General features: G+C 38.2%; 1 protein-coding gene across 6 annotated transcripts in view; it reads left to right on the top strand.

Moving 5' to 3' along the window:
• PARD3 (par-3 family cell polarity regulator) overlaps positions 1-26,876 on the top strand; it is a 671,095-nt gene that overhangs the window by 487,323 nt on the left and 156,896 nt on the right. For all 6 annotated transcript variants that reach the window (XM_083376219.1, XM_083376217.1, XM_083376216.1 and 3 more), the window contains one exon: positions 4,296-4,512. In XM_083376219.1, the coding sequence (XP_083232345.1) occupies positions 4,296-4,512 (217 nt within the window). The remainder of the gene's footprint in view (positions 1-4,295; positions 4,513-26,876) is intronic.

Raw genomic sequence — 26,876 nt, 5'->3', positions numbered from 1 at the left:
AGCCGCTTGCGTGCGTCCATGCATGTGCATGCGCAAAAAATGTTTTACGCATGCGCAAAATGTTTTTTCTTGCGAATGCGCGGATGTGTGCGGTTGCCATTTTTTAAATGTATGATGGAACCGGTTGCGCGACGGCGACAGACCGTGTGCAGAGCTACCGCCTTCGGAGGAAGGCGGCAGCTCTGCAAACGGGCTGCGGCAGCTTTCCCAACAAGCGGCGCCACTGCCCGTTCCGAGAGGTGCGCGTGCACCTCTCGGAATGGGCAGCAGCGCCGCTTGTTGGGAAAGCTGCCGCAGCCCGTTTACAGAGCTGCCGCCTTCGGCAGCCTGCAAACGTGTCGCAGCAGCTTTCCCAAAGAGCGGCGCCGCTGCCCGTTCATGCGGAGGTGCATGCGCACCTACGCTCATCTCGGAACGGGCAGTGGCGCCGCTTGTTGGGAAAGCTGCCGCGGCCCGTTTGCAGGCTGCCGCCGGGCCGCAACAGCTTTCCCAACGAGCGGCACCACTGCCTGGTCGGGAGGAGGTGCGTGCGCACCTCTCCAAATGGGCTGTGCCACTCTCTATTTGGAGAGGTGTGCGTCCACCACTGCCCGTTCGAAGAAGTGCGTGCGCACCGGGCGGCTGTGAGCCGCAGGAGACGGCTCAAAGAGCCGCATGCGGCTCCGGAGCTGCGGGTTGCCGGCTCGTGGTATATACTTTACTGTATATTTTATAAATAAAATACATAAAGTTCTGGGTAGCTCATCTCATGAATTACTCAATTCTTGGGACAGATGCCAAGAAGGTCACCAAGTACTATCAGAAAAGTAGAAATGACTGGAAATATTTGGTTTTGTTTACATAGCCATCCATCCCATAGACATGTGACTCTGGGCTAAACTTAATAGAGTACAATATAAAAACAATTGCTATTTAGAGGACTAGAAATCACTTCTTTATAACCTTCTCTCCCTTTTTTACTTATTTTCTTATTTTTTCTTTCAAAAAAAAAATTCTTTTAACAGTTCTTTAATGAAAAATATGTTTTTGTGTGTATGTGTGTGAGAGAAGTAATCAGTTTTAGTTTGATACAAATAATTTGAATAAAGAATTGATGTACTTATATTTTGAGGAATTCTTTCAATAAGGAATGAGCTATCTCCTAATTTTGTCTACTCCACTTTCTTTAAATTCCTTAAACTCTTATAATATTAAAGATAAAAGTTTCCCCTGTCAGATTGTTTCCACTTAAGGGGCAGTGCTCATCTCCGTTTCTTAATTGAGGGAGCAACTGTTGTCCGATGCTTCCATGATCATGTGACCAGCATGACTATATGCCAAAGTGTATGGAGAGCTGTTACCTTCTCACTGTGATATCTATTTACCTACTCACATTTGCATGCTTTCAAACTTCTAGGTGGGCAGGAGCTGAGGCAGCAAATAGGCCCATATCCCATGGCACTCAGGTCTTCAACCTGGGTTGTCAGCTTTCCAGCTGACAAGCTCAGTGTCCTTAACTGCTAAGTCATTGCGCCTCCATCTTATAATATTACTGAATTGGAAATATTATTGTTCCTTATAATGTTATTGAATTGGAAATATTATGTTCTCCTCTATAATAGCAACACGAATGATTTCACTTTATTTCTTTCCCAAAATAGTTAGGCAGTGACCCAAAAAGAATTAAGTCTGAAGTCTTGGAATCCTGTTTTTTTTTTCTCCATTGGTTACTTCAGTGTATGCCATCACACTGGTTAGGTCCCCTAAGTCTTTATATGTATAAGAATATAACACAGGCCTTTAGATCCAAGTTGGAGTGTAACATAATGGTCACACTGAAGTGCATTTCATAATATTCATTATGGGCTGGGCATCAGGGAGTTAAAAGGTTGACTGAGATGCCACTAGTTAAATTACATTCAAGATTTTTTTGTTCTTTTTATTCTTTCCTTGGCCTATGTGCTTTGTATGTATATTTGTCTGAAATAATAATTTAGAAATCTTCTTTCTCTCATTGTGAAACCAATGCAATACATTACTGGAAAATTGCTGGTTTTATAAGTCTGAATATTTTTCTTTGCCAGCCAACTGACAATTTTTTTTGTTTTGTTTTGAAGAAAGAGTTACAATGAATTGTTTATAAAGAAATCTTTATGATGTCGTATTGGGAGTTCTAAAATTATAGCATGGAACATGTGATAGAGGAGTACATTGACTCTACAAACATAATATAATTGCTCCCCTTAGAAGAATAAGCTATTCATACTCTTAAACAATGTATGAAAGATAAGTTTGGTGGGAGGTACGTATAGATTTTAAGAGCTGTAATCAGAAAGTCAGAGATGACTGCTTGGGATATTCTGATCATATGAATCATAGTGCTTGTTTTCAAACTCTTGAAAAGGATGACAAGAAACAGAACCCATTTTTAGCGTGTGTAGTCTGAGAAGAAGCCATTTGAATCTGAATAAATTGGCAAAGCTTTCTTATCTCTCTTAATTGCTGGAGCTTTGGCTGGTATTAAGTAATACAATAAGCAGTCTAGACATTCAACTATGAAACAGTTTCATATTCAGTAATTATGTTTTCTTATATGCATTTTGCTTGCTTTATGGTGTAATTAGAAAAAATAGCTTCAGAAAATTCGGTCTATGGGCCTGTTCAATAGAAATTATGTACACATATGCATCAGATTCAAAAGGGCAATCTGATTTAATATTCTATCTGCAGTTATATGTGAGTCTATTAACCAGGGCTACTTTTATACTTTTATTTTTATTTAAAACAGGTGTATTTTAAAAAAAATACTGCCTATGAATGAAGAGATAATTATTGAAGTTACATAATTAATTTTCAATATAACATTAGTAAAAGATACCAAACACAGTACGAGGAATTGGTTTCATGACATAAAAGAAGTATAATTTTTGAGCTTAAAGCAAAAACCTCCACTTTTTTAATATTTATAAATGTTAAAAAAGAAGAAAAAGAGAAAAGCTCATCCTCTGATTAGGAATAGATTTATTGAACATAGCTGGCTTATACCATGCTTTTTCATTTGTCCATTCATCACTTTCTCATGACATGTAAGAATTGGCTATAATTTTCAAGATTTTATTTTAAAGTCTTTTTTTACTATATACTATGCTATGTTATGCCATGCTATGCCATGCCATGCCATGCCATGCCATACCATACCACACCACACCACACCACACCACACCACACCATACCATACCATACCATACCATACCATACCATACCATACCATACCATACCATACCATACCACAATCTCTCTCTGTGTGTGTATGTATAAAATTACATATATTATACATTATATATCTAACTTATCTAAAGGGTTCATAAATTGTTAAGTAGCAGTACCATCCTCTTTATACCTTTTCAAAATATCCCCCCAAAATTAAGGGATATATCATATCATAAAAAATATATATTCTAAGCATAGAGTATATATGCTTGGTATGTGTGTAAATAAGCATATTCTCATTACCTTTCTGGCTCCTTCTGTAGCTTTTGATCCCATTAACCCATTTGAAAGGCAGTGCTTCTGTTCCTAAGTAAGCAGTTCAGTTAAGTGTTCATGGGGAGCACTCAGGAAAAGCCTGGTGTATGACTGGATGGAACAAAGCAGGTTCAGACTGAATTGCAGCATAAGTACTATCTGGCTGAAGGGTAGTTTCAACTTCATCTCTGGGTGCAGCTGCATTTCTTTGAAGGAGGTATTGTAAAATGTGGAGACACTTCTGGACTCACCTGGTAGAGCCACAGGGTAGAGCTGTGACCAAGAAGGCTTTTGACCAGCTTTGGTTGGTTTCCATTTGTGAGTGTTTGGACTACTGCATTTCCCCAAATGCCCCTTGAATATGACTTGAAAGTTATACTTGCTGCAGAACCCTCCACTTGCCTGCTAATTGAAGCTAACTAATGAAATGTATATTACAGGGATTTTCTGGTTGCCAATTTCCAAGCCCAATTCAAAGTGATTATTATTTATAAAACATTTTATGGCACAAGTTCTTGCTACCTTTGGAATCGTCTGCTACAAGTAAAATCTGTCCACCTAGGACATGCAGGGCATATAGTTGGTCCCAACCTACCGGAAACTAAAAAGAAAGCTGTTGAGAGAAGAATCTTGGTCATGGCCTCTTGTTTTGGAAAAGTTGTCCCTTAACAAATAGAATGGTTTTAGCCTGCAAAATAATTTATGGTTCTTGTGCTTGAAACTTTTTTTTAAGAAAAGGCACTTCCTGTTCTTTCCCTCCATCCCCTGCTAAAATTTCCTTATTCTTTTAGTGGAAGAAGACACAGAAGAAAGTTCACGATCTGGTAGAGAATCTGTGTCCACATCTAGTGACCAACCATCCCATTCTCTAGAAAGACAGATGAATGGCAGTCAGGAGAAAGGGGACCGGAAAAAAATTGGGAAGGACAAGAAAAAAGATCGAGATAAGGAGAAGGATAAAATCAAAGCCAAGAAAGGAATGCTGAAAGGTCTTGGGGACATGTTCAGGTAGGAATTGCAGAAAAGCCTTAATGTTTATCTTTCATTGTGTTTTGCTGTTCATCATAACATTATTTATAGCTCACTATCCATTTCCAAAACTCAAATACTGTGGATATACTGTAGTTAAAATGCGTTATTGAATATTTTGTCAACCATTCATCATTTCAGCCTTACAAATATTATTTTATTAGAGTCCATTCTATTTTTCTGAGATTGGCACTTCTAGATAAGGGAGAATATTTTCACAAAGCAAAAGGAATACTGTACTAACATGGTTTCTTCAGAGGAGACAAGGGAGGAGAAATGATGGCCTGTGGCATAAAAAATAAAGTGTGTTCTTTACAAAATGAGGCAGTGATTCAGGTTTCATTATACTAGTATCATCATGGCTTATAACAGAGATAACCCTAGATATATTATGAAAATGTATTACTAAAATGCTACCATGGCCAAGTTCATATTTCCATAAATGGCTTCAAATATTATCATGGGAAAATATGTAATATATTGAGATTTCTGCTGTTTGGCAGTTTGATTCTCACTGCCTCAAGATGACTCAGCCTTCCATCCTTCTGAGATGGATGTATAGTAAACCTATATTTAGGAAATCTTGCATGGGCCAAATAGGAAACTTCATTTAAACTTGAAATACTAGTCTTTTAGAAATTAGTCACTGCTTTGTGTAGGACAGTGTACATCAGCAGAAGACAAAGTGATGCCTAACACCTATGTATGACCTCTAAATACCTCCTCCACTTTTTCTTTTCGGCCTTTTAGGACCTCCCAGAGTCAAAATATTTTAATCCTTTCTGGACCCAGCGATTTTAAATAACTATCATCCTGTCTCCAACCTTCACTTTTTGTCGAAGGTTGTTGAGAGTGTGGTGGCACATCAGCTTCCTCTGTTCCTGGAGGAAACTGATTATCTGGACCCGTACCAATTGGGTTTCAGGCCCGGATACAGCACAGAGACGGCATTGGTCGTGCTGGTGAATGATCTCTGGCGGGCTCAGGACAGGGGTTGCTCCTCTGTCCTAGTTCTATTAGATCTCTCAGCGGCTTTTGATACCATCGATCATGGTATCCTATTGCAGCGTCTCAGGGGGTTGGGAGTGGGAGGCACTGTTTTGCAGTGGTTCTCCTCCTATCTCCTGGACCGCTTGCAATCGGTGTTGACGGGAGGGCCTCTCATTTGTGGAGTTCCTCAGGGGTTGGTTCTCTCTCCCCTCCTGTTCAACATCTATATGAAGCTGCTGGGTGAGATCATTCGTGGTTTCGGGGTGGGGTATCATCAGTACGCTGATGATACCCAACTTTTTCTTTCCACCCCGAACCAATCCAGTGATGCCCTCACCGTGATGTCCCATTGCCTGGAGGCGGTCCGGGTCTGGATGGGAAGAAACAAGCTTCGGCTCAATCCTGCCAGGACTGAGTGGCTGTGCATACCGGCATCTCGGGCTAACCAGCCTATTCCATCTTTAATGATGGGGGGTGAGGTGTTGCCCCCCGTCAATAGGGCACGCAACTCGGGCGTCCTCCTGGATTCGCGGCTCAGTTTTGAAGATCCTATAGGAGCCGTGACCAGGGGGGCCTTTGCCCAGGTTCACCTGGTGCGCCAGTTGCGGCCCTATCTGGACCGAGATGCTCTACGCACAGTCACTCATGCGCTTGTGACCTCCCGATTGGACTACTGCAACGCTCTCTACATGGGACTGCCCTTGAGGACCACCCAGAGGCTTCAGCTGGCACAGAATGCAGCCGCAAGGGTTGTGATGGGGGTTTCCCAATACTCCCACATAACACCTCTGCTCCGCAAGCTGCATTGGCTTCCGGTTGCCCTCCGGGTGAGATTCAAGATGCTGGTGATGACCTATAAAGCCCTAAATGGCTTGGGTCCGGGATATCTGAGGGAGCACCTGCTGCCGGCATCACGTTCCCTTCGTCCTGTGTGCTCCCACAGGGAAGGTTTTCTCAGGGTACCGCCGGTAAAAGATTGCCGGCGGACAATACCCAGGGGGAGGGCCTTCTCAGTGGGTGCGCCGGCCCTTTGGAACCAGCTGCCTATAGAGCTTAGAACTGCCCCTGACCTCCGTTCATTCCGCCGGGACCTGAAGACCTGGCTTTTTGAGCTCTCTGGCCTGGACTGAGGGTATTAATTGGGGTTTTAATTGGTTTTTAACTAAGATTTTTATATTCAAGGTTTAATATAATCATTTTAATTGTTTTAAATTTTGTAATTGTGGTATTGTTTCTTTTAAAAACCTTGTGAACCGCCCTGAGTCCTATGGGAGAAGGGCGGTATATAAGTCTAATAAACTAAACTAAACTAAACAATTTGGGGAGGAGGACTTCTTTAAAAGACAAAATAGGCCCTCTCCAATTAGGTTGCTCTCTCTCTTGTTTCATTTCAAATTGTGAGAAAAGGGTGATACCACATTCACTCTAGTCCTTTCTGCCTTATACCATATGTATTCTTCCATCAGTTAGAAAACAAAGGCTGTGCTATTTTCTGTAGCAGGGGTCCCCAACCCCTTGTCTGTGGACTGATACTGGGCCATGGCATGCCAGAAATCAGTCCGCTTAAACAAGTGAAGTCCCAGCTATTCTCCAAAGCACCTGAAAGCAGGACAAGAAGCAATGGATGGAAACTAGTCAAGGAGAGAAGCAACCTAGAACTAAGGAGAAACTTCCTGAAAGTTAGAACAATTAACCAGTGGAACAACCTGCCTCCAGAAGTGGTGAATGCTCCAACACTGGAAGTTTTTAAGAGGAGACTGGACAGCCATTTGTCTGAAATGGTATAGGGTTTCCTGGCTGAGCAGGGGGTTGGACTAGATGACCTCCAAGGTCCCTTCCAATTTACCTATTATTATCTGTGTGATGCAGGCAGCACATGAAACCACAACCCCTCTGGTCCACAGAAAAACCTCTCTCCACTGAACTGTTTCCCAGTGCCCAGAAGATTGGAGGCTACTGATCTATAGAGTCTTTGGTGCTCTCTGTTTATCAATAGAGGGAGATATAACACTGAAAACCAGAGCAATTTCATTTTGCCCTCTATTGATAAAAAAGAACTGCAGTGTATGTTGGGGAAAAATTGACTATTATTAAACCAAATAAAATAATAAAATAATATTTCAGGAGAAGAAAAGTGACCATCTTTATTTTAATACATCTCAGCATGCCTAGTAAACCCAATTTTCCTCATTTTTAATTTAGTCTTGCTATCTTTGTCATGTTTGAAAATACAATCTGGGTCTATTTAGAATATTTGTGAGCAGTAATCAAACATAAGTTATTGCTCTATACTCATCTTGAAACTTTTTAATTTGTCAAAGACTCATTAGAATTGATGCAGCAATATTATAAACACTCCAGATACACAGTAAACTGGAGTAATCAGACCCTAATATTTTGCCATATGATAAAGGTATCATTAGATGTATGTAAAAATAGTTCAGCTCATATTAAACACTAGAAGATAATTATTCAGATAAAAAGATCTTTATTAGCAGATATGAATATTTATATAGCCCTGATAAATGGTACATTAATAAGTAGATGAAAATAGCTATGAGTCTGTGGATAGGAATAAATGTAGACAAAATGAAAACAGCATTACTGATAACAATAAATGAATCAATTTCACTGAGATATTTTAAAGTGATACATAAGTAGTTGATTTTATATAGAATGGAGAAACACCCAGGATGCTTTAGCAGCCTCTGAAAATTTGGTAGTATAGAATGCATTGAAGATTTTTTTTATAGAAGCTAAACCAACAATTCAGTATATTTTTAAATAAAACTAGAGGTGGGTAATATAAAAGGAATGGAATATAGAATTGAGCTATCTTATATTATCAAACAAATGGTCCTAGAAATGTTAAGGGTGATTACAATTTCAAAACTAGTTCATCAAACATTTTTTTTTAAAAAAATCATGTCTATTAAGTTCCTCAACAGTTCTTTAAATTCACTAGGTCTCCATCATAGATCTTTCTATATTGGGGACCTAATGGATTTGAAGGTACGTTAATTCTTATTGTTTTGGTCCATGCTCAATATTTCTTTCTTTTCAGTTATATCTATTACTACTGAGAGCAGGCAGGGTCTTGGAAGGAAAGGTTTAAGGATATTGTTAAATTTTAATTGATTAATTGATTGATTATTTGCTATAAGTCATTTTCAAATCCCAGTGAACAAATAGATAGGTAGATCAGGACAATCCATCTTTAACCTGCACATTTAGGCTTCCAACAGTGCACTCATCACCACATCTTCCTTCTGGTTGTCCTCATTTTCTCTTTCCTTCTCCCTTTCCCAGCATTAGACGCTTTTCCAGAGAGCTATGTCTTTGTATAATGTGTCTGAAGTAGGATAATTTAATTTTAACATTGCTTCTGTTTCTTTGGGTATTTGTCTAATCATATGATTACCTCCACTTGTAGCTTTTGTTTTATAGCCATAAATAGCAATGTAATGTAACAGTAATAGCGATGTTTATTCAGTCAGTGACCAGCAAAATTTAGAACTAAAAGCATGGAATTAAAATCAAATGAATGAAATAAGGTATTCTTTTAGGAAAGAGTTTCCATGGTAAAAATATAACATACTCTACAGGTAGTCCTTGACTTACAACCAAACCTGGGACTAGAATCTCAGTTGCTCAGTCAGTTTTGAGTCATCACTTCACACCAGCTTCAATTTTATGACAAATTTAACCATGGTTGTTAAACGAATCATATAGTCAGTAAGCAAATCTGGCTTCCCAAATTGTTTTTGCTTGTTGGAAGCCAGCTGTGAAGGATGCAAAGATGCTGCAGCTGCATAAATGCATGCTAATTGCCAAGCAGCTTTGAGGACAGGTCATAAGTCACTTTTACAAACACAACTAACACATAAACCTGAAGTGGTGAATAAAACAGGAATGGTTATTCCTGTGGTCAGATACGCCTTATTTATGTTGCAGCAGTACAGAATTTATCTCCTACACAGGTAATGAAAGGTTTCGAATCATCTAGAACAGGGGTGTCAAACTGCCGGCCCACGGACCGAATGCATCATGCAGAAGCTGCACCCAACCCATTGCCGGCAATGGCAAAACAGTCCCAATACATTGTGCGACATCACGAGTTTGACATGTCTGGTCTAGAAAATAGAAATTGCCTATCCTTCCTGAGAATTTGCAAACTAGGGTCATAATGTAACCAGGTCTAATATCCCTGTAGGATTTGCAGTATAATAATACAAGAGAAATGGATTCATTCTCCTTGTTATCTCATAGGCAGCTACACTTGGCTAATGGGTTTTTGGAATATCTGCCTTGCAGCGCTGCAGATGGAAGATACTATGTCTGGTTTGGGGGGAAATTTGCAGGCTGGGAAAAGTTAGAATGTGTGAGTATTTTTCTGGTTCCCAAGTGTCCTTTTTAAAATCCAATTTCTGTCATGTTAGAACAATTTATTAATTTCAGCCTAGAGCTCCACATTCCTTGTTCTTTGGGTGAGCACTTGTTTAGCTTGGTCATATCCTAAAGAAATTAAGTACAGTATAGAGTAGAGAACCTGTATAATGTTAACAGCAGTTCCATGGCCTGTTTCTAGGGAGAATGAAAAGTTTACATTAAAACTAGAGGGGTTCATGTTGACTGGGAAGTATTGGCTGTTTAACCAAAAATTGATCATGATCTTATAGGATCTTACTTGGATTATAGGCATGAAGCTTACTGTTTTACTATTTTGTTTGGTACAATGAGGATTGATCTCAATAATTTTGTTTGCACTGATTCCAGTATATCCTTCTTTACATAGGTTACCCCATTTATGACCGTATAAGATTTGGTGAATAATTTGAAGGAATTAATTATCCTTCACTTATGTAAAAGGAAAGTTCAGAAGCAGTTGAAAGTCTAAGGGCTAACAGCACTGCACAATTCTGGTGCATATTGCAGCTTCCTTTAGACTAATAACCACCCCAAGGTATTTAAATTTAGCAACCTCTCTGTTCCCTTCTACTGTCCAGGATTGTTGGATAGCTCTCTTAGCAAAGACCAGAATTTTAGATTTCTCAAAATTAAGAACTAGTTGATTTTGTTTGCTGTACCAAAATATTGCTGGCATTGCTCTTTTTCAGGACTTACAGGGATTTGTGAAATTATAGCAGTAGCATCAGTGTAGAGCAGGGTAATGTATTTTGTTATTTTATCTACAATTTATGTAGATGGACTTTAGCATCTTCCATGGTCTCTAAATCAGCTACAGGTACAGAGGTACCTGGGTACTCAACTGCTTTGAAACTCATTGAATTTGATATTCAATGCATTTTGATGTGAAAAATTTCTCCTAGTACTCATGATTTGTTTGGTACTCAACACACAAGCTAGAACTTGTCAGTATCAGCTGCCTTGTGACTCAGTAGTTATTCCTTATGGGAAAAATTTGTTTGTTACTCATTGTTTTGGGTATTGATTGCACTCCCTGGAACCAATTAACAATGAGTACCAAGGTACCATTGTAATAATTTTATAGAACATTATTTTTATAACACCCCTACCTTTGTATGGGTTATCATCTAGAATGTGTCTATTATTGAACAGTCTGATGACTTGCCTGTTTAAAAAATAACAATAGGTTTTGCAAAAGGTTTGCAGTTATATAATACACATATTTAAAGATGTGCCTCCTATTACTTGAAATACAGACTTCTTTATTTTCATCTTTGGATCCGCTATATATCTGAGTACAGATGGCAAGCCAACCTATTGGAAGCCAATGCAAATTAAATATTCCCTGATTACCATTAAATTGAATTCTTCAATTGCATTTGGAATGATTACTGAGAGTGTAGCTGTGCTGTTTCATCCACTTCTGCAAAAGGAAATGGATAATTTAGTTTAAAAACCCTATTTAGCTGAAATCAGATATACTGTTGTCTCTTCTTACACAGCCACTCTGAAAGTGCACAGAACATGTCCAGTTTCATAAACATATTATTTGAGCTTTGAATTGTGTATGCCTCCCACATTAGCCACCTGAGACTTCTGACTAGACATTTGGGAAAACAACAAGCACAGATTGTTCGGCCTGTGTTGTAGTTCACAATTTTTTCTGTGCCCATTTTTTTTTAATTTACTGTGTCTTATGTCTGGTACTAAAAAGTAGGTGACTTTTTCATTACATATAGGTAGAAGTGTAGGTACAGGAAAAGGTATAGGAATATACATGAGAAATTAGTAATTTCCACTATTTTAAATATTAATTCATAACTCCTGCAACTGCATTTCTGAAGCTTTACTAACTATGCTATAATTTTTCTTGATTGTAAACTTAATTTATATTCCCTAATTGTAATAGTTACTCAACACTGAAACAAAGGATTAATGCTTTTAATTAGTCTTTCAATTCATGTGATGGTTGTATCTGTGTAACTTTATTCTTCTACTAATAATTTTTAGGTGCTTTCTCTTCCTCTCCCTTCTTCCTCCCTAGGTAGCTAAGAAAGGTGGATTACAATATCTTAGCTATTGTGTGGACACTCTGAAATGTTCTCAGAATAAAAGTTAATCAAAACCTGTCCTGTCATCAAACAGAGAAAATTACATCTTCTCTGGGCTCCTAATACAAAGAGTTATAAATAGTATAGAGTGGTTAAGATAAAAATGGCCAATCGGCTGCTTATTCTAATAAGAAGCACGTATTCCATATGGAATTGTGTATACGTGGCATAAAGTGATTCAGTTATTTAATGATAGTTCCAGATTACCCACACCATTTTCAGCAGGACAGAAACCTATTGTAATTTTATCAATTTGCCATTTCTGTATCTTTCAAAGGGGGTAGCTTGCTACCTAATCATGTCCCCATTCCATAGTTTCCTTTATTGATCATTAAGCTATTAAGACCTGCTACTAAATTTGGGAGGTAGGGAAGAAAGGTAGTTTCTGATTCTCTTAGCCATCTTCCCATAAGTAAACTCAATTGCGAAGCCCGCAGGAAGTCAGAAGTCTCTCCTGCTCCCACTGCCTTTGGTCTGTCTGTTTCTTTATTTAGGTAAGGAAATACCTCTGATGATAACCTAACAGGGCCTAGGTTGTTTAGAAGATTATAGCAGGGAAAAAGTCCTGCCTGAGCAGGGAGTTGAACTAGAAGATCTCCAAGATCCCTTCCAATTCTATTATTACTATTACTATTATTACTATTATTATTATTATTATTATTATTATTATTATTATTATTATTATTATTATTAAACTTTTATTCATAAAACATAAAACTCAGTCAACTGAACACTCAAATTGACTGGCACTAATGGTTAACACAGGCTGCCGCCAGCATCCTAGGTATCAACCAGGTATCTCCTTAAAATGTAAGATGTTCTGAGTAGCACAGTTTTTTGTAGCTTTGCTGGAGTTATTGCAGGAAGTTGCAATTTCTTGATGTGTTTTGTAAAGTTTTTGGACATAGTTCCCAGTGCCCCGATGACAATGGGTATCACTGTTACACGTTTCATTCAAAATCGTGCAGTTTCAATGACCAGGTTGCGGTATTTCATAATTTTTTCCAGTTCTTTTTCTTTGACTCTGGCATCTCCTGGTACAGCTATATCAATCAGTTATACTCTTCGGTTCTCTACAACTGTGATATCTGGCATGTTGTGTTCTAAATGGCGATCTGTCTATTTGGAAGTCCCACAAGATCTTCACCCTCTCATTCTTGACAACTTTTTCCACCCTATTTTCCCACAGCTTTTCGGACACAGGCAAGTTGTATTTTTTACACAATGCCCAGTGGATTAGTTTAGCAACTCAGTCATGTCTAGCTTTGCAATCAGTTTGCGCGATTTTGCTGCACTCACATATTAAATGTGAAACAGTTTCAGCTTTGTTGTTGCAAAGCTGGCAATTTGGATTGTCAGTAGATTTTTGTATCTTCGCTTTCATGGCATTAGTTTGTAGTGCTTGTTCTTGAGCAGCCAGTATTAAGACTTCTGTTTCTTTCTTGATGGTTCCCATCTTAAGCCATGCCCATGTCAAGTTGTTATCACATTTTTCTTCAATGTTTTTTAAATGTTGTCCATGCAAAGCTTTGGTTTTCCATCTATTTAATCTATCATCCAGCCGTTTTTCCTTATATTCTGCCTTTGTTTCTGTTATTTTGATAATGCTGTCTGTTTTCACAGCCTGCAGCAATTATTATTATTATTATTATTATTATTATTATTATTATTATTATTATTATTATTATTATTATTATTATTATTAATCATTGCACAGTCAGCCAGATGTTCAGACTGGATTTGGCATTTTTGTCTACCTAACGAGTCCTTACCAAGGACCTGGGATGTGGATGCTTGATGGTATTATAGATATCATCACAGGATGGAAGCAGTTCCAATTGACTAATGGAGAATTTGTCAATGCCAGTGCTGTTCAAGTGGTGCTCCAGTTGTTTTGGGATTGCACCCAAGGCACCTATTAATATTGCTTGCCTTTGCCACAGTCTTTCTATTTTTATTTGTAGGTCTTTGTAGTTTGTTATCTTCTCCAGTTTTTTCTTGTCTATTCTGCTGTCTCCAGGAACTGCCACGTCCACTATCCAGACTTTTTTGTCTTTCTTATCGACAATTGTTAAGTCCAGGGTGTTATGTTGCAGAGATTTGTCTGTTTGAATTCTGAAGTCCCAGAGCAGTTTAACTTTATCATTTTCTATGACTTTCTCTATTTTATGATCCCACCAGTTCTTGCTTACAGGCAAATGATATTTCTAGGAGATCTTCCAATGCACCATTGTTGCTATTTTGTCATGCCGCTGCTTGTAGTCTGTGCAATCTTCTTGCAGCAGCTTACCAGGTAGTCCACTGTTTCTTCAGCTTCTTTGCATAGGTGGCACTTACTGTCTGTTGCTGTCTTCTCAGTTTTGACTTTGTATGCATTTGTCCTTAAGGCTTGGCCTTGTGCAGCCAGAATTAGTCCCTCAGTCTCTTTCTTCAACTTTCCTACTCTTAGCCATTGCCAGGTCTTGTTATTATCTGCTTTCCCAGCTATTTTTTAAATGTATATACTAATTTCAGTGCATCTTCATCATTGTCCTTGATGCTTGATGTCAGCTTGAAGGATACCCAAGTATTTCTAGTAATCTTCCTCATCCAGACTCTTAATGTTATTTTCGTGGGGCATCTTGATTCCTTCAGTTTTCACTATTTTTCCTTGTTTGAGAGTAAAGTGTGGCATATTTGTCTAAGCCAAACTCCATTTTTTTTATTATTATTATTATTATTATTATTATTATTATTATTATTATTATTATTATTATTATTATTATTATTATTCTGAGACCTTATGGATGGACCCTTTTAATGTTCTTGACATAGAATAAATGTAGGTTGCAATTATCTTTCTGTAATGACTTTTGATTTCCCAGTCTAACTTCAAGACCTGGGTTATCATTGTGGTGTCCCCCTATAAAAGTATTTTATTTTAATTTTGTTTTGTTTTATTTTAACTTATTTGTTGTTCATTTCAGAAAATATCAAGTATTGCAGCTAGTGATGAATAAATTCTCTGGAGGAAACTGTTGTTGGCTAATTATGAATTATAGCTTTTAAATGAAATATTATTTTAAACATTTGTGAATTTCCTATTTGTCATCAAGAAAACAGCAGGTCTACTAACTTCTTCCAGCTGGGTTTTTCCCTAGAATAAATATTGAATTTTGATAACCTCTGGGGGTAATAAAGTATGGGATTTATTTTATTTATTTTTATTTTTTTATTTTAATTTCATTTATATCCCGCCCTTCTCCGAAGACTCAGGGTGGCTTACAAACTTAGCAGTAGCCTTCATTCTATGTATATGCCTGCTTATTAGGGCTTTCACACACACCCCAAGCAGCATTATTACAAAGTCAGCTTAATTGCCCCCAAAAATCTGGGTCCTCATTTTACCTACCTCGGAAGGATGGAAGGCTGAGTCAACCTTGAGCCTGGTGGGATGCGAACCTGCACTAATTGCAGGCAGCTGGTGTTACTTAAGGAGGCGTTAGCCCACTGCTCCACCAAGGATCTGAAATCTGATCCTTAATCTGAAACAAGATCATTGTTTTGTTTCATTTTTTTAATGCACCAAAATAAGTGTCAGACTGACCTACTACTGAAGACAAGTATCCGTGGCTCCTGATAACATATTCTTTCAGTGTTCTTCTTTGCTTGTCTGTGAGTTAAAGAAAAAACCTCTGACATCAACAGTACAATATCTGCCAAGCAAGCCCAGAGAGGTTTCCACTATGACAGCTGAGCTGTCTAAGACCCTTCCTGATGTTTTATAATGTTTCTCTTCCAGGCCCCACCATCTGAATATAAAATGCAAGTGTCAGGCGTGACACCTACTTTATAATCTCTGTAAAGCAAACCATTTCATAAAAATGTGTTGACAGTTCAGAGATCCAAAGTCAATTTCAGTTCAATCCCATGTTCAAGATGGGGCTTTTCCCCTTCTCATCTGCAACTCATGTGAAAATTGAAAGCTGGTGATTATTCAGCCTATAGCAAAGCATGGTAAATATTTTTTTAAAGTATGGTTCTTTCAGATGAGAAATATATTAATGTCATTCTTTTCAGTATGTTTTGAAAACATTTCTTTTGAGATTTAATTTGTGATATTGGCAGAGATTGATTATCCAAAGTGTTTAGCATAATCTTTTGGAGTAGTTTTGTAAGGATTTGTTTTGCTTTATTAACATGTAAATGTTCTTGAATTTCTAGGCATAATAGTTGCAGAATCATATATAATTCGTAGGAGGAGAGATCTGTCTATGTGTGAACATACTTATTGTTCCCACCGTAAATAAATTAAGCTTGAGTTTATCAAAAGGCATATACTTAAATGAATGGCTTTTTTATGAGATGCAATTTTCAACCATAAACATGATTATATTATATTGGAATGCTAATATATTTAGAAAATTGACTAGAATTCCAGCTTTTTTCCCTTCAGGAAACAATTATATATGTTACCTCCTGGTCCTAGCTATATTTTCTGTAAACCAAATAGGATGAAGTTTAAAACCTCACTGATCTAAAATTCTGTCCACAGTCTAAAATCTTGGAAAATCAGGTATCTCCATGAATGGAAAATACCAGACTATAGCAGAAGTTAATCATTTATACGTTATTCAGACAGTTTACATTTTTTCATTTTGCCAAAATTCTCAGGACAACTTAATAAACCCAGAAAAAATTGACCATTATGGAAACAACAAAGCATTAGTACATAAAATGAACAATACTAAAAAGGCAATTTAAAATTAGAATAAAATATAAAAGGAACTGTTATCAAATGTAAAGAATCTCCAGTGTTGACATTGACCATTTAGATTGAAATGCTTTTGAGTTCCCAATTATTGTGTGTATTGATTTTAGATCCAAGCATGTATCTGAATCTGGGTTGTAATGCTAGAAAATATGGACCCACATTGGTAAAACACTCATGACATGTGAGACAATAGTTGCAAAATGAACTTCCTGTTCTTGCAGTGACAAAATGCAACATTTAAAAGTGCTTTTCTCTTGAGAAAAAATGCTGGAACTAACGAAGAAGAGATCACCAGCTTGATGTAACCATAACACCTTAACTTCATATTCTCTCAAACCATAGTGGGCTCCTGAAGCTGGAAAAGAAAGTGCTTAAGTTTATTAATTAACTAATATTAACTCATAAAAATTCCAAGGACATTCCAGTAATCTCATTGATCCCATACATCTCTTGCCCATTGAGTTTCCATTCTTCTGCTACTCTTTATCTTTCCAGACATTCTCATTATCAACAGAAGAAAATATATGTAGTTCAGGGTTGAACTGTGGAATTCTTGGTACTCTCTGAGCTTGCTCCTTCAGAGCACTGATGATGTACCTACTTGGATAATGAAATATTTGTGGGAGGAAAACAGCAAATCTCAGAGAGCACAAAGGACACCACTATCTCTCTCTCCCCAAAAAATCTGTTATCAAGTTGCGTCTCTACACAGCATGTGAGTTTCTGCTAGTCTATTATTGCTTCAAGAAATCAGTCAGTACTTATTGGTCCAGGGTTGTCTGATAGTTTTTGGAGCCCATTTATCATCTCTAAGTCTGTAATTGAAGTTATCTGTATTCTTTCTCTTGTTTGTCTTAATTTTTAGAGCCATGACTATTGCTTCTAATATATTTAACTATTCTAAACTTTGTGGTTATAGAAATATTTTATCCTTCACTTATAGACATAGAAAAGATACTGTATATATGAATCAGTATTTATTTATTTATTTTTATTTAATTTATATCTCACCTTTATTTTTTCTATAAACAACTCAAGGCAGCAAACATATCTAATGCTCTTTCTTCCTCCTATTTTCCCCAACAACCCTGTGATGTGAGTTGGACTGAGGGGGAGCGACCAACCAGTGGCAAACCACTTTCAAAATCTTGTCAAGAAAATTGTAGAGACTTGTCATTAGAAGTCAACAAAATTCAAATGGATTTTAAAAAAAGATCAGGGTAGACCAACTCAGACACTATATGTTTTATCCATAACTCCACAAATTTCTCGTGTTATTGAATGTTGAATATGAGTAATTTCTGGCGGGCATTTCCTACCACTAACTTAAAACATGGAACACCTGTGTTACATAGTATAATATAGTTTAACAGGCATTGTAGGCCATTCCGTTTGTTTCCTTTCAGTCTGTTCAAGGTATTTTCAAATAGCATGAATCCGATCTAAACTAAGTTGCTCATGTTTCACCATGAACCTAAAATTAGCTATCTGTTATCAGCGAGTACTTTTTGTTATAAATATGGAACAGCTGTTTAATATATTTGAGCAATTGCTCTGGATAAGTCTGAAGCAATCGGTTTTGGTTGATCGGTGCAGATTAATCAAGTGCAAATTAATCAAGAAGTACTTCATTTAGATTTTCTTCTAAGTCATTCAGCTCAATGTAACATTTGCTACTGTTGTTCCATATTTGTAAAGTAAATGTAATCTAGAAGAGCCAGTTTGGCCTAGTGGTTAAGGCACCTGGCTAGAAAGCTGGAAATGCTAAGTTCTCTGCCAACGTAGGCATGAAAGCCAGGCCTTGGATCTGTTGCTCTCTCAGCCTGAAAAACTTCAAGGATGGTTGTTATGGGGAGAATAGGAAGAGGAAGGTGTGTTGGATATGTTCATCACCTTGCGTCATTTGTAAAAATAATAAAGGAGGGTTACAAATAAATAAAATAACTATTAAAATGAGACATGACTGTTATAATTCTGTAAATATATATTTTGCTATCTGTTTACTTCTCGGTATTGTTAGATTTTAAACTGAAAAGGCCAAAGAACTTGTTCAGGATCATTTCTGGGATACTGATGCTAAAATTAAACGGGCAATAGGGGTAATATGTATAGCTTAATTTATTCAGCAAAAGGGTATTCCTTAGGAAATTTACATCAATAAAGACTTTCTGTTAATTGGCAAGTAAAAATGCTGATGTATTAATGCTTTACAGATAATGAGGTCTACAGGGAATGTTTAATATTGGGAGGTTCCAGGTGAACTGTCAGGACTTTGATTAACCTTTTATATACAGGAGGATCTGGACAGACTTGAACACTGGGTGCTATCTAACAAAATGAAATTCAATGGTGAAAAAGTAAAGTTCTACATTTAGGCAAGAAAAGCCAAATGTACAGGTATAGTATAGGTCAGGGCTTTTCAACTGGTGGTATGGGTACCACCTGTGGTACATTGGCACCTGGCAGGTGGTATGTGACCATCCTAGAGAAGTAGTGGGGGAGGGGAATGAGCTGAACTGGCAGCAGCATTCACAAGCCTGAGTGAGAGACGGCTGGAGCTGCAGGCCTGTCAGAGGTCAGCAGAAGCACCAGGATCAGTGCTGGGCTCCAGCTGATCGGCGCTTCGGGGCTCAGCAGAAGCGCCAGGATCAGCACCGGGTTCCAGCTGATCGGCGCTTTGGGGCTCAGCAGAAGCACCAGGATCAGTGCCGCTTACCAGTTGATTGGCGCTTCTTCAGGGCTGTCAGGGCTCAGCAGAAGCTCCAGGATCAGCGCTGACCCTGGCGCTTCTGCTGAGCCCTGAATCAGTGCCTATCAGCTTGAGCCCTGCCCCTACCACTCAGAGGGCAGATTTCCATCATCCCCAGCCCTGTAGGGGTCTTCCTGCTGCACTGTTGCAGACAAAGGGGGGGGGCTCCGGTGAGGAGGAGGTAGAGGAGAGGATTTAAGCAAGCTTAGCAACCGGAGTGGGGATCCCACCCCAAAACAAACGTGCTTCGTGGGTAACCTCCCAGCACAAAAGAAGTGACCAAAACCTGCTGCATTCACCCAGCAGATGGGGAGGGGGAATAAAAACAAAACACACACACCCCGGTTACCAATCCTCAACAGAAATGCTAACAACAACAAAAAACTAGGACAGGAGGAAGAGCACAGCCGTGCGGGCAGGTAGGTGTCTGGGGGGGAAGGGGGCAGCTTCACCCCCCCCCCCAATGCTGCCCTCTCATGAAAGCAGGATGAAAACTCCAAGGGACGAGGGAAAAAGGTTAAAACAGAAGAGTGTCTCATGATGGCTTGCTTCCCCACTACCTTCTAGCAATTTAAATATGTAAAGACCACAAAACAAAAAAATTGGCTTTCTTTCATTGTAATTCAGAAGGTAAGAACAAGAGGATTGGGGGGGTTGTTTCAAATGAAGGGAAAGAAGAAATTTGGGTCCGTGGGAGGTGCAGCAAGTGAACAGTGATGGTGCATGTTCAGGGGGGCAATCTTGTTAAAAGAGCAAAACAAGGCAAAAAATAAAAATCCCCCACTCCAACCCCAAGAGCTGGATGCGGATGTGATCTTTTTTTTTCCTTGTTCAGAAGAGACACTCTTCTGTTTTAACCTTTTTTCCTGGTTGTTTTTTGGAGTTTTCATCTTGCTTTTGTGAGAGGGCACCTTTCGGGGAGGTTGAAGCTGTCCCTTTTTCCCCCCTCAAGCCACCAGCCGAGCAAGACACCGCCTGCCTGCGCTCTTCCCCCTGTCCGAGGTTTTCGTTGTCATGAGCATTTCTATTGAGAATTGGCTGGGGGGTGGGCTGTTTGGTTTTTATTTCCACCCCCCACCCCATCTGCTGGGTGGTTGCAGCAGGTTTTGGTTACTTGTGTCGTGCTGGGTGGTTACCTACGAAGCACGTTTTTTGTGGGGCGATCCCCTCTCCGGTTGCTAAACTTATTTAAACCCTCTTATTTATTTTATTTTATTTTATTTTATTTTAATTCCATTTATATCCCGCCCTTCTCCGAAGACTCAGGTCAGCTTACAAGCTTAGCCTTCTTCCTCCTTACAAGCTTAGCCTTCTTCCTCCTTCTCATTGGAGCCTCCCTTTGTCTGCAACAGTGGGGCAGGAAGACCCCTGCTGGGCCGGGGATGATGGGGATCTGTCCTCTGCAGAGTAGAAGCAGTATTACTATGCTCACTTTCAATCAGGTTTGATTTCCTTTCTTGGCCCCCCTCCCCATGCCTACCCTGCTTGTAGCTTCCTCTGAGCCCCTTATTTTGGGGAGTTAGCATTGCCGGCATCTCTTTGTCCTGAGCCCCTTGTGCTGGGTAACTGTTGTCATCCAAGAGTTGTTTTAAAGTTAGGAATCTTTGGGGGATAGCCAACTAGCACCCCAACATGTCCCCATGCTCCCACTTCAAGTGCAGAAGCCGCACCCCCCTCCAAAGCCCCTACAGTCACCTATCACCTTTGAGTCAACCAGAAGGAGAGAAGGGGATAGAACAGTGCAAAGATTAATATCAGAGAAACAGGCACAAGTTTCCCATTAAAAGTGTGGTAAGTGGGTGTACAGATAGTCTTCAACCTACAACCACAATTGAGTCCAAAAATTATGTTGCTAAGTGACAAATTTGTTAAATGAGTTTTCTCCCATTTTACGACTTTTCTTGCCACATTTGTTAAGTGAATCACTGCAGAATTAGTAACACGGATGTGAATCTGGGTTCCCCCATGGACTTCGCTTGTCAGAAGATCACACTAAGGGATCACGTGACCCTGGGACACTGACCATCATAAATATGAATCAGTTGCCAAGCAACTTCAAACAATCACTAAGCGAACTGTTGTAACTCAAGGACTACCTGTACTTTATCACTTTTTACCTTCTTTTTTTTTTTGGTCATCAAGTTTTTGACACCTTGCTAGGCGACTGGTGGTACTCAGATATTGCCATATCCTAAAAGTGGTACAATGGGTGGAAAGCTAGTATAGATGGTACCTTGCTCAATAGTAGTAAATGTGAGAGGGATCTCGGAGTCCTAGTGGACAATCACTTCAATATGAGCCAGCAGTGTGCTGCAGCTGCCAAAAAAGCCAACACAGTGCTAGGCTGTATTAACAGAGAGATAGAATCAAGATCACGTGAAGTATTAATACCACTTTACAATGCCTTGGTAAGGCCACACCTGGAATACTGCATCCATTTAGGTCACCACGATGTAAAAAAGATGTTGAGACTCTAGAAAGAGTACAGAGAAGAGCAACAAAGATGATTAGGGGACTGGAGGCTAAAACATATAAGGAACGGTTGCTGGAATTGGGTATGTCTAGTTTAATGAAGAGAAGGATGAGGGGTGACATGATAGCAGTGTTCCAATATCTCAGGGGCTGCCACAAAGAAGAGGGAGTCAAGCTATTCTCCAAAGCACCTGAAGGCAGGACAAGAAGTTTTTAAGAAGAGACTGGACAGCCATTTGTATGAAATTGTATAGGGTTTCCTGCCTGAGCATGGGATTGGACTAGATGACCTCCAAGGTCCCTTCCAACTTTATTATTATTATTATTATTATTACCTATGTAAACTTTCATTTTACTTTTTCTGGATTTGCCTATGGGGCCCAGTCTCAGTAAACATATGAGATTATATCCAGATTTAGTAATAATTGAATATATCCATTTATATCTATTGTAAATGGGCAACTATCATGAAGTTTGTTTATTTTTGGGGAAATCAATCCATTATGACATTGTGTGTGAAGCATGTTTTGTGTGAACCTAGTCAACTACTATATCTAATTTCTACCAGTTAATTTCCATGAGTCATACAACATTGGTCAATAACAGTTATAAATTATAATTTTGTGAATAGGATTCAATGTGCATTTTTCTTAAAATTATTTGAGAATTAATTTGGCATGTATTTTTTCTGCAGTTGTATTTCTTCCTGTTTTCTAGAAAGGCAATCTCTGATATACAAATAATCAGTGAGCCATCTCCTTCATTCTTTGGTTGAGGTGTACAGAGACAGAATATTGTTTTATTAAAGCTTTTGTTGACTCAGAAATTCTACCAAATATTTATTATAGAGTTATAAAGATGGAAAATTTCCCCCAAGTAATTTGGGGTGCTGTTTCAACAACTCATAGTTGTCTCTTGAAGTGTCTGCAATCTCTTTCAATTTAGGACATTTTCATGACAAAACTGAATCCAATAGATCTCAGTCACTGCTTTGTGTGCCTTTGCTCTTATAGCAAAATTCTCTGCTTCATCCATGGCTGTTAAAGGCATGATATCATTTTTTTTGGCTTTCTGCTTTTATTTTATTGCACTTAAAGCTAAACAAGTGTTGAGTTGGTAGACCTCTTGGCAAGAATACTATAACATAAAGCTGTCATAGCTAGCATTTCAAGTACAGCAAGTTCCTTTTGGGAGAACAACAGAGAAGATGCACATGAATATCATCCAACTATGACTGAATTCACAAGTCAGATGGTGATTTGGTTTGTTTGGTTTAGCACATCATATTGTGCAGAACTATCTATTATGAACCGTGATTATATCCTAGCATGCCCCAGTAGTAATGCTTTATTTCATGAAGCAAGGCATAGCATAATATGAAATCAAATGAACCCAACCAGTGCAGAACAAGCACCAATATGAAATAACTGTAGTTATATTTGGATGCATCAAATGCTTTTGAAATGGGATGGGGAAGATGTTGAGCATTTTCTGGAGAAGATCTTCTGGAAGAAGAATGTATGCCTTCCAGTTTTGTGGCCTTTTGGAAACTGAAAACTTGGTTCTTTTGGCCTTTGGAGATTAACATATCATGATACCACTCCTTGATTTGCTAATGTTGCTGTCACCTTCCCATGATGAGCTTTTCAAGTGACTCTGAGGCATTGTTTATCTTAAAAGTCCTTTATTAGCCCTATACATCAACAAAAGCTTGCTAGAGGAAGCTGGAATCTGAATCCCCTCCCCTTTGCACAATATATTAAACACAATTCTCCACCTTTCTATTTCCGTCATGAATCACATTCTCCAATTAATTTGAAGAATCAGTTTCTCTTCTGTTAGACAACCGCCAAGTTCTTATCTTCTCTTATTTCAGACAGCCTTGAGGTACAGTCTTCCTCCTTCCTCCTCCCAGCAATAACTCCAGCTCTTAAAATAATACACAAGTTTAACATATGAAATAGCCACTTCTTCATCTCTTGTCAAGCAAGAATATTCAATGTTAGCAGCATTGACAGTTGCATTTTAATCCTATATTAATTTTGCAGTTGTATCTTTTCTTAATTTCTATAAACCACCTAGATAAATTAATGTACCCATTGCTATAGTATTATTTCCAAGCTTCTCTTTTTCTAGTTTTTTAACCTCCACTGTTTCATTAAATTCTTTTGTTTCTATTGTTTTACTTTGAATTATGATAGATTATTTATGATGCATTTATAGTAATTCTCATTATTATTTCATTGATCTTTACAAATGCAAAAGTTAGGGCAGTATTTATTATGCTGATAACATATAATAAAATCCACTAACAAACTTTTGTTAGAAGTGACATTTCTATAGATGTTTGGAGGAAAGACTATATGTCTTGAGGTTAACAAAAGTTCCTATTTCCCAATATTTTCAGATTTTCTTTTCTAAAGATATTGAACACTGCTGCCAGAGAGAGAAAATACTTCTATAAGGACCAAAGTTGCTTTTTTCAAAAGACAGCTGGACTTTTTTTGGATTTTTCCTTGAAAATATTTTGCTCCTCATCCAAGATGTTCTTCAGTTCCCTTGTTCAGATGAGAACTGAAAAAGCTTCTTGAATGAGAAGCAAAACGTTTTCAAGGAAAAAAACTAAAAAAGTCCAGTTGTCTTTTGAAAAAAGCTCTTTGGAACAAACATAACCTGGATGATTGAGAATCTCCTTAGAACTCTTATAACTTTGATTAATATCTCTTAATGTTATTTTGGCAACCCCTTAATATTTATGGTTTATTCCTCTCCTTCAACTGTAGTTATGATGTATATTGAACAAGATGCTGTTGGGTTCTTACTATTTAAATATATATTTTTCTGATTTTTGAAGATTCTTTCTTTATGTTTCTTTTTCAGAAGAAAAATCTCTCACCTTTTTTTTGTTTCAGCATCCAAATTATTTGAAAAACTAGGTAGTCTGCCTTTTTAAAAAGCCCTCTCCAAACCCCCATTTGAAAATACCTGTAGCTTAAATTGTAAGAACACCATGGTAATCAACTGCAGTAAGTTTTGTTGCCTCTGTTATGTCAAAGTGTTGCCTCTAACAAAAGAAGCTAATGGCAGCATTCAGATGGACTCTTCTCATGCAACTGCTGACAATTTAATGAATCTATTATTATTATTATCAGAGTTATTCAAGAAGAGGCAATGGAGCTAGCATTTCTCATAATCAGTCCTTGAGCCAGATATAATTTGCAATTTGTACCATTGTATTTTGAAACAATAATGCATTTAAATGTATAGTGCATGAAATTAGAAACAGTGTGGTCCAAAGATACATTGGAGAAAAGCCACTGCCTGAATGTCCTCTCTCAGATGATCTTAAGTGGGCACTGCTAATTTAAAAAGGTCATAATACAATTTTATTAGCACCTAATTTAATTCAGAGTTGTTACCATCAAGTCTATTTGATTTCATAGACTAGATAGTAGAAATTGACTGAGTTTCTGCATATGGTGGGTCTTTTTTTTTACATACACAGCCCTTTTGTGATCTTTGTACGGCTTAAGTATGACATTAACCGTTGATGCTAATGTCCATTTGTTTTCTACAGCTAGTTTCAAGGCATGGTGTAGCAAGATGGTGGGTTTGTTGTCACTGTGAGTTGTCAGGGGGAGGCACAAAGGGAGGCTCAGCCAATATCAATGTATACAAGTTGCACTTTGACAATAAAGGTTCATTCGTCAAAGCACTCTATTTTTTTAACTTTCTTACTCCAAAATCCTGATAAGTTTTTTTGCATTTTTTAAAAATAATAATAATAATAATAATAATAATAATAATAATAATAATAATAATAATAATAATAATAATAATAAGAAGAAGAAGAAGAAGAAGAAGAAGAAGAAGAAGAAGAAGAAGAAGAAGAAGAAGAAGAAGAAGAAGAAGAAGTTGGAAGGGACCTTGGAGGTCATCTAGTCCAACCCCCTGCTAAGGCAGGAAACCCTATACCATTTCAGACAAATGGCTGTCCCGTCTCTTCTTAAAAACTTCCAGTGTTGGAGCATTCACCACTTCTGGAGGCAGGTTGTTCCACTGGTTAATTGTTCTAACTGTCAGGAAGTTTCTCCTTAGTTCTAGGTTGCTTCTCTCCTTGACTAGTTTCCATCCATTGCTTCTTGTCCTGCTTTCAGATGCTTTGGAGAATAGCTTGACTCCCTCTTCTTTGTGGCAGCCCCTGAGATATTGGAACACTGCTATCATGTCACCCCTCACCCTTCTCTTCATTAAACTACACATACCCAATTCCAGCAACCGTTCCCTATATGTTTTAGCCTCCAGTCCCCCAATCATCTTTGTTGCTCTTCTCTGTACTCTTTCTAGAGTCTCGACATCTTTTTTACATCGTGGTGACCAAACCTGGATGCAGTATTCCAGGTGTGGCCTTACCAAGGCATTGTAAAATGGTATTAGTACTTCACGTAATCTTGATTCTATCCCTCTGTTAATGCAGCCTAGCACTGTGTTGGTTTTTTTGGCAGCTGCAGCACACTGCTGGCTCATATTTAAGTGATTGTCCATATTTAAGTGATTGTCTTTGTAAATGGTTCTTTCCTTTTAATTTAATCTTTCCCAGATTCAAGGTACACTCCCACAGGTGGCATTGGGTACACTGTGGCTCTGAAGATCTCTTTTCATTTTAAATTTGCTCCATTTTAGCATGCTTTAAAACATGGGTCAATCAGATGTCTTTTCAACAGGTTTCATGCAAAGCTATTAGCATGTTATCTTCTCCTGTGGCTCTCTGCCCTCTATTCATAGATTGCCTACAAGATCTCCAGAGCTGCTTCCTTTCTGCCACCAGCATCAGGAGCAC

Source organism: Vipera ursinii (assembly GCF_947247035.1).
Source record: "Vipera ursinii genome assembly, chromosome: Z".
In the NCBI taxonomy this organism is placed as follows: Eukaryota; Metazoa; Chordata; class Lepidosauria; order Squamata; family Viperidae; genus Vipera; species Vipera ursinii.
The sequence above is the reverse complement of the archived record's forward strand: the minus strand, read 5'-3'. Positions and strand labels throughout refer to the sequence as shown.